The 8793-nt window shown below is 46.0% G+C and overlaps 1 protein-coding gene across 2 annotated transcripts; it reads right to left on the bottom strand.

Annotated features, from left to right (window-relative positions):
- Positions 1-1304: 1304 nt before the first annotated feature.
- Positions 1305-6743, bottom strand: NEFM (neurofilament medium). Of its 2 annotated transcripts, none has more exons than XM_036315610.1 (3): positions 5505-6743; positions 4638-4762; positions 1305-3201 (listed from the first exon to the last, which is right to left on the bottom strand). In XM_036315610.1, exons 1-3 carry the CDS (start codon positions 6582-6584, stop codon positions 1785-1787), a joined length of 2622 nt encoding a protein of 873 aa, XP_036171503.1. In that variant the 5' UTR covers positions 6585-6743; the 3' UTR covers positions 1305-1784. The 2 variants fall into 2 exon arrangements, with proteins under 2 accessions (XP_036171503.1, XP_036171504.1); XM_036315611.1 differs by lacking the exon at positions 5505-6743 and adding an exon at positions 5134-5290.
- Between the last annotated feature and the right edge of the window lie 2050 nt (positions 6744-8793).

The raw sequence follows: 8793 nt of genomic DNA, 5'->3' as shown, positions 1-8793 counted from the left end.
ATTTTTTAAATTCTACATAACTGGAGTAAGTTTTTGCTGATGATATTTAAAAATCCTGTTTCACCTGGTTGTCATGGATATTATTGCTTCTTAAAAATTAGTATTTTTATATAAAACGTAAGTACAAGTGATATGAAGATACCAAATGACTAAAGGATGGGGGAAATCATTACAAATATTGACATTAGCAACGAACTTCCTAGTTACATTTAGAAATTAAAATAGGTATTTTGAAAAGCTATTTAGAAGAGTATCCAGGATTATATTACTAGGATGATCCTATTGATAAGAGAAAAATAAGAACTTGGAACAAATAATGTATTAATTAATAAATTATTAATAGTTTTCAAGGTCTAGAACAGATATAATGTGAAAAGGGATCTGTATTATTTCCTTGGTCAAGATCAGGCCTTTAAATAGAAAAACAACAACAACAACACTTCAAGTGCTAATATCAGATAATCTATTTTTCTTTTTATAAGTGAGGTATTTTACTTATTTTTAACATTATTTTCCTAATTAGTAAAACACCTAACATACAAATTTCCATCAATCACATCAAGAATCTGTGCTGCAGGCCCTCACTAGATAGCTCAGTTTTTGGTTTTAGCATCACCCTAATACGCCAAGTTGTGGGGTTGATCCCCAGTCAGGGCACATACAAGAATCCCCAATGAATGCATAAATAAGGGAAATAGAAAATTAATGTTTCTCTCTCCCCTCCTCCTTTCTCTCTTTCTCAAAAATCAATTTTTAAAAGAGAATCAGTGCTGCAGGTGTGTGTGTGTGTGTGTGTGTGTGTGTGTGTGTGTGTGTGTGAACCAGAACTAAACACCTGAGCCTGGATATCTCTTGTTTGTACATGTACTGTTATTTCAGTTTTATTTCTCCTGGACATTGTTATAAACCTCATGTGGTCCTTTGTGTCCCAACTCCAAGGAGCAAGTTATGGCTCCTTTGCATGTCCCTCTTACCTTGAGGATCTCTGAGTTCTGGTTTGGGATGGAAATTCCTGGAGATTGAAGACTTTACCCCACCAATTTTACCTTTTTTATTTGATGCTTTTTTTTTATTCCAAAACTATAATGTTGAAATTTGGGGCTGAAGGTTAGGCTAAGTAAAGATTTTGGCACCTGAAAATGTTTTCAGTTGATTATGTTTCCCCAGAATTCACTCTCAGGGAAATACTGATAAGAAATGCAGGTTGTCTATAATCTCCCAAATAATGTACTCGTAGGAAAGAAAGAGCCAGGTAGTGAAGATTTCCCTTTGAAATGACATTACACCAGGCAATCAACTGTTTCCAATATGACCTTTATTGAGCAAGTACTGCTGTGACGTTTAGCGTCCATCAACGAAGGGTTGCAAACTGTGTGTGTCAACAAGGTTCTCCCATGAAAGAAAGCCCATTCTAAATGCACCAGTGAGGTAAACTTAATTATTCACATAGAGCGTTCTTAAGGCTAAGAGAGTTCTGTGTTTCATTTGTTTTTGGCTCAGTTTGTTCTTTGCATAATACATCTCAAGACACCCCCCCGTGAGTGCCCCCCTTCCAGCAGTTTAGTAAATTGGCCAGTTCCCCAGGTACATACAATATCATGCATTTGAACCCCCCAAAGACGGAGGAGGGAGCATCCTGAGCTTGCATGCAGTTCCCTCGTATTGCACAATGTAAAATACAATGTCTGGAACCCCCATGGGAGAACCCGTTCTATTTTGAAGCTGTCATTAACATGCATTTTGAAATTGTCATATGGCTTAACCTTTTGAATAGACTAAAATGACTAGTCACCCTGGGAGACTTCCTTTACTATGGCGTGTGAAGTGACCTTCTCTACCTTTTTAGTAGACACTAATTTTTCCTCAAAGCTCTCCTCATGCTCTTCGACCTTTTGAGTGACAGTGACAGACTTAGTGATATATTTGGTAGCACCATCTCCCCCTTCACTGGTGATTTTTTCTATCGTTTTGGTCACCATCACTTTTTCCTCACTTTTATCACCCCCCTTCTTTTCATCTGCTGGACTTAAGTCTAGGCCATTGGTGACAACACCTTTCTCCTCGTCTCCCCCACTGCCTTTCTCCTTCGTTTCCTGCTCTTCCTCCTCCTTTCCTTCCACCTCCCCATTGATGGCTATGTCTTCCTTGGTGGATTCCTTTGAGCCTTGGTCACTGCCTTCCTCCTTGCTCCTTCCCTCCACTTTCTCCTTCTGCTGCCCAGGCTTCTCCTCCTCTTTGGCACCTTTCTCCACGCTCACCTTTACTGATTTGGTGATGGTCACCACCTCCTGCATGACTTCCTCCTTCACTGGGGACGCAGCTTTCTTCTTCTCTACCTCATCTTTCAGCTTCTCCTCCTTTTTCTCCACCTTCTCCTCCTTTTTCTCCACCTTCTCCTCCTTTTTCTCCACCTTCTCCTCCTTTTTCTCTACCTTCTCCTCCTTAGGAGCTTCCTTTGCTGCTTCTTTCTTTCCTTCCTCCACTTTCCCTTCTTCCCCTTTCGGCTCATCTTTCCCAGCTCCAGCCAATGGTTTTGGCTTCACCTCTTCCACTGGCGATTTTGGCATGGGGGACTTGGCCTTCTCCTGCTTTTCCACCTTGGCTTCTGCCACCAGCTCCACCTTCGTGACTACTTCTTCCCTCTTTTCCTCAGTTTTCTTCTCTTCCTTAGATTCAACTTCCTCTCCTTCACCTTCTGCCTCTGTCTCTCCTTCTTCCTGCTCATCTTCTTCTTTTTCACTAGAACCTTCCTTCTCAGACCCCCCTTCTTCAGCTTGGTCTGATTTAGCGCCCTCATCTTCCTCCTCCTCCTCCTCCTCCTCCTTGTCTCCTTTTTCCTCTCCTTTAAATTCAGGTGCGGTAGCTTTCACCGGAGACTTTTTAGTTGCTACCACTTCGTCAGCTTCCTGTTCCTCTTCCTTTTCTTCCACCTCTTCTGCCTCCTTTCCTTTCATGGAAACTGCTAATTCCTCTGCAATGGCTGTCAGGGCCTCTTCCATTTCTGACTTCTCATCTTCCACTTTGGTTTCTTCTATGATCTCCTCCACAAATTTGTGTTGGACCTTTAGCTTGGGAGCCTCTACCTTAGTTTTCTGAATCTTACTGGATATTGTGATGGAGGGCTGTCGGTGTGTGTACAGTGGTCCAGTGATGCTTCCTGAAAATGTGCTAAATCTGGTCTCTTCACCTTCCAGCAGTTTTCTAAGGTGATAACCAAAGAAGACAAGACATAATTAAAATCACATTGGGCCTTCTGAGCTTCATTGCATAATGGGGAATGCAGTAGATACCTCTGAGTAAGAATAATCACATAAATAAAGCATTCCATCAAGTCGGTGTAATACCTGCTATCATTTCATTGGTATATTTTGTCATATTCAGTGACAGATACTCATGGGCCACTAGCCAATCCCCTGCTGCAGTAACTAGTCACTCCCAATGGCCTACCAGTCAGACCCAGCCACCAAGTCCCCCGAGCTGCATCAGTCCATTTGGTGCAACATGAATCTGTTGAAAAGCTCTATAGTGGGCAAAAAAATCTTAGTGATCTTCCTGAGCATCGGAACTTTCAGGATGTATACTAAATATCTTTCAGCAAATATAATGTTAAAAATGTATTTGGCATATATCAGAATTCAGGCTATATCTATCTATATCTATAGCTCTATATCTATCTTCATCTATCTATAGCTAAGTACTAATTTGGGTGCATTAAGTTATAAATTGATCTGCAGTTTTAATCATGAAGTGTTTTTCAATGTAATTATTCTGCTTTTCTGAAAAGTAAGATAACTCGGTGGGTTCACTTTATTCTTATAAAATTATAATGACCTTATTGGTAGTAGAAACATTGTTGAGTCAATTATTTTCTCCTGTGAACTTAATCAACAGCAAGGCAATATCAGTTAGTAGACCTATAATCTCTTCTCTTTCTCTGGCTGTATATCTACATCTATAGATATAAATTTATTTATATTATGACATACCTATAAATTTATATCTCAAGATCTAAATATATGTAGATATATATCATACACAACCTATATATAGACATATAATCTATGTTATGCAGCCTAAGATAAAATATAATATATCTAAATTATCTATATAGCTATATATATATATATATGCACACATATATTCTAATTTATCAATCTATATCTATTCTCAGCCAGATGATGGCAATAGTAAGCTGTAACAGAGAAACAGAGACATTGAATGTGATGGTGTTTGTCCTTGACACTGTAAAATTGAGAAGCTGAAACCACTAGAGAAATATTAAATACTAAAACTACTAAATATTAAATACTAACATGTTTTTGCTTCAGACATTTGTAAAACACGTTTCACTTAAATAAAAAGTTCAAGCATAAGCATTGAAATTTAATCTGAGCTCCTCCCAAGCCCCCTCCTGTAATTCATATCAATTTCAACTAATGCTTACTCTTTTAAAGCTGTATAAAAAGTGGAAAATTCACATTTGCAATTCTTTAGAATAATTTCTTTTTAATTAGAAAGGCAAACAGGCACCGATTTAAGACGCCTGAAACCTGCTTGCTTTACTGAAGTGGAGAAGGTTCTGTCAAAACAGCCTCCGCAGTGCGGTATTTCGGTCACGTCCGCAGTGAACACCGTACCTATACGCAGCGATCTCAATATCCAGAGCCATCTTGACGTTGAGGAGATCCTGGTATTCTCGCAAATGACGGGCCATTTCCCACTTTGTGCCCCGAAGCTCATTTTCCAACTGCTGGATGGTGTCCTGAAACAGACACAGTCTCCCCATGACTCACCCTTCCAAAGGCAATTTCTTTCGCAAACCACTTGCTACCCCTCTCCCTTCCCCTCCCTCCTGCGCTCCTCTGACTCCCTCCAGCTCCGCAACCTTCTCGGATATTGCTCCCAGCCCCCTCCCACCATTAACAAAATTTAAGGATTCTCAAATACACAAACAAATAGGATTAATAAGACATTTCCTGAGCACATCATTCACTGAACCCAGTGGATCTAGAATACATTCGGCAGGGAATAAACATGCATTGGGAAACCCCACCCCTGACCTGGCCCTTCCCATCTGAGCCATTTAGGCTGAAGCTAATTTTCAGATTCCCCCCCCCCCCCCCCCACACACACCCCGATCATGCAGGAAAAGCAGAGAATTCATGCGTTTCTGCAGAAGTTATCTGAAAGTTGCTGCTTTATCAACCATCAGAATGCATCCCTCCTATTTTCAATGTGCAAGCGTGCAAAAACTAGAACTGCCGAGGACAAGAAGCACGTTTTGAAAAGAGGTCAGTGCTCTCAGAAGCTGGGGATGGTGGGCGGGGTGGAGTGTGCCAAAGGTGGGTAGGGGCGCGGACGCTTTGCGCCTCCAACTTGGGCGCGCGGCGCTGGCCAGCAGTCACCAGGGAGCGGGCGGAGAGCGCGTGGGGGCGCGTGCCCGAGTGTCGGGGGCGCGCGGCGCTGGCGCTGGCGCAGGCTGGCCGCGCAGCCGCGGTTCCTACCTGGTAGCTGCTGAGGTCGTGGTTGTGGCGCTCCTCGATGTCGCTGAGCTGCCGCTCCAGGGACTCCTTGGTGCCGCGCACCGACTCGAGCTCGATGCTCTTGGACTGCAGCTGGCGCCGGTACTCGGCGATCTCTTCCTTGGCGGAGCGGATGGCCTCCTTGTTCTGCTCGGCCGCCTCGGTGAGCTTGGCGTAGCGACACTTGAACCACTCTTCTGCCTGGTGCATGTTCTGGTCGGAGTGGCACTCGAGCTGGGAGCGGATTTCCTTCAGCGCCGACGAGATGTCTGTCTTCAGGTAGTCTTTGCGCTCCACGGTGATGTGTGACGCCTGGATCTGGGCCAGCAGGTCGGCCACTTCTTCCTCGTGATTGCTCCGTAGGAAGGCCACCTCGTCCTGCAGCGACTGCACCTTCTTGTCCAGCTCCACCTTCACCAGCGACGCCTCCTCGATGTCTTTGCGCAGCGCGCGGATGGCCGCCTCGGTGTCGTCGCGCAGCCGTGCTTCCTCCTCGAAGCGCTCCTTGAGCCGGTGGATGTCTTCCTCCAGGTGGTCCGAGTCCAGCTGCACCTGAGCCTTCTCGTGATTCACCATCTCGAGGGTGGCTCGCAGCTCACGGATCTCCTGGTCGTAGGCGTCGCCCAGCTGGGCGTGCGAAGCCTGCTTCTGCCGCAGCGCCTGGATCTCCGCCTCGATCTCCTTGTTCTGCTGCTCCAGGTAGTGCACCTTCTCGATGTAGCCCGCGAAGCGGTCGTTCAGCCCCTGCAGCTGCTCCTTCTCGTTGGAGCGGGACAGCTTGTAGTCGCCGCCCGTCGCGGAGACGCCGTTGAGCAGGGAAGAGGATTGGCTGAAGTCGAGGCTGCTCTCGGCGGAGCTGAGCATGGCAGAGCTGTAGGTGAGGCGCGGCCCCAGCGCGCTGCGCTTGTAGGAGGAGGACACGGTGCTGGGCGAGCTTCGGGACCATGACTGCGAGCGGAAGCCGCTGGACGGGGAGCCGCTAAGGCGGCTGAAGCCGGAGCGGGTCTCGGTTACCCGCCGGTAGGCGGACGGGTTGCCCAGCGAGTCCAAAGTGTAGCTCATCTTGGAGGCCTCGGGGTGTGTGGCTGTCACCGCGTTCTGCCGGCCGTGCCGCAGCCCATTTATAGCCACGGCAGCGGGTCCCGGGCTAGGGCCCCGCCCCGCGGAGGCGGCGGCCGAGGAGGCGGGGACTGCGGGCACCCGGCCGGGGTGGGGGGTGGGGGGGAAGGGTGTAAAGACAGCCCAGCAGTGATTCAGCGCCGGCTCCGGGCTCCACGTGGGCCCGTGCCGCATCGGACCCCGGACTGCCGCTTTGGCCCTGTCCCCTCCCCCCAGTTCTCCTTTAGTCCTAGACCACTAGTCTCCCCTCAAGCCCCCTCTCCACTCCTCTTCACTTTCGGGTTGCATTTCCACCCTCGGAGCCGGTATCCACAGAACGCCCTTTCTTTGTCTTTTCATTCTCCCGCCGTTAGGGCAGCTTTTCTCCCCACCCCACCCCCCGACCACCTTGCTTTTTCTTAGCCCTCTGCACTCTTATCCCCACGGCTTTCTCTTCTTTTATCTTTTATCCATTACTTTTTCTTTACCCATTTTTCTATGCTTAATCACTTTTCCCTCTTTTTGGCATCTCTTCGCCCTCCCACTTTAAGCCTTCTTCAGTCCCACTCTCTCTGCCCTGCTCTGAGCGCCCCCCCCCCCCCCAGGACCTTTTCCTTGCCATTCTTTCCTTCTCCCCTCCCCCTCCTCTGTTCCTTCCCCCACCCTCATTTCCCCTGGCCTCCCTCCCCCCACTCTTCCTCTTAAAGCTGACCGAGAGGAGCGAGTTAGGACTAGAAGAAAAAAACAAAAAAGATGCTGAGGAACGATCAGCCTGAAGGCTTCGGGAAGAGAACAAAGAGGATGGATGGGCCGGGGTAGTTATTTGTGTTAAAAGTGAGATATGGCGCTATATTTCGCTTAACGTTTGGGGGACGGCCGCAGCTTCCACGGGGGCAGAAGGTAAGGCGCTTGTGCTCGCTATGGCGCCGTCAGCACCAAGGACAGCGCCCAGGCCGGTGCGCGCAGGGATTCTGCCTCCGGGGGTTTGTCATTCAGCATTGCCTGTCAGGCTGACCAGAGTGGGGGTTTCCTTCCTCTTCTCGCCCCCCGCCCCACCCTCGTCCCCACAGATAGTTAAACCCTATTTGTAGTGACTTTGTTTGCGGGAGTCAAGCTGGAATCGCACACTAAGATTTCTCTGCAATGCAGGGTTGGCACCATGAACAGATTGCAGATTTTGAAAACAACTAAAATTCATTAAACTTGTAGGCCAGTTTGAGTTTTCTAACATGATAGATGCCTGGAATCAAGAGGTCCTAAAATTTGAAGGTCAGATATTCCTTGGAAAGGGAAATGTGAAATCTGTGGAGATGAAAAGTCCAGGGAAATACAGTTTATAAGTTTGAACACAAAGCATTGCCTTGTCATCTTTCTGTACTCCCTACAGGTAACTGAGATGATTGGAAAGCATATGAATTAATTTATAAGTTTTCAAACAGATTCACCACAACCTTGAGTAAAACCAGATATTTTTCTTCATTTAAAGTGTAATATATTTCCTTATTTAGATTTGAATGACTAATTTGGAATAGATTTTCCACATCTTTCCACATGTTTCTTTAAACAAAGAATCTACATAGACTTTCTGCTGTCTGGTGCACTGCTAACTGTTAACATGTCTTTTGGGAGGTAATTCAGGTTAAAAAGTTCAGATTACTGTAAGGCAAAGTGAGGAGCAGTAGGCAGGACTCATGACCATGTTTGCTGGGACAACAGGCACAATGGTGGCTGAGAGAAACCACTGCTTATGAAAAGTAGAGACTCCAGACTTAATGTTTTCACAGCATGCTTTCTCTAGTCCTTGTTTTATTAAATGATAAGATCATGTCAATCAGTGAGTAATCAGAAAAGGCCTGGATTTCTAAAGATTTTTATTTTTAGATTTTATTTCTATAAGATCTCTTGGCCCACTTGTATTTTAAAATAGCAGGGGTTAGTTTAGGGAGTTACTTTTGGTTCATTAATGTCAAACTGCAGTATTGCAGGCTGTGCGGGGGAAGATTGTTCTAGTTTCCTGAGGGATGGGATGGTTCTCTTTCAGGCAAAGAGAGCCCATGTCTCAAGCTGTTGGAGAGACACATGACAGAATGAGGGGACTGGCCTGTGGATATTGTAAAAACAGGATTTTCTGGTTTCGGATAGAAAAAAAAAAAATGAAAAAAGAAAAAAAAAA

This window comes from Myotis myotis, unplaced genomic scaffold (genome assembly GCF_014108235.1).
Source record: "Myotis myotis isolate mMyoMyo1 unplaced genomic scaffold, mMyoMyo1.p scaffold_m19_p_6, whole genome shotgun sequence".
Lineage (NCBI taxonomy): Eukaryota > Metazoa > Chordata > Mammalia > Chiroptera > Vespertilionidae > Myotis > Myotis myotis.
Note: the sequence above shows the minus strand (reverse complement) of the source record. Positions and strands in the feature narration are given on the sequence as shown.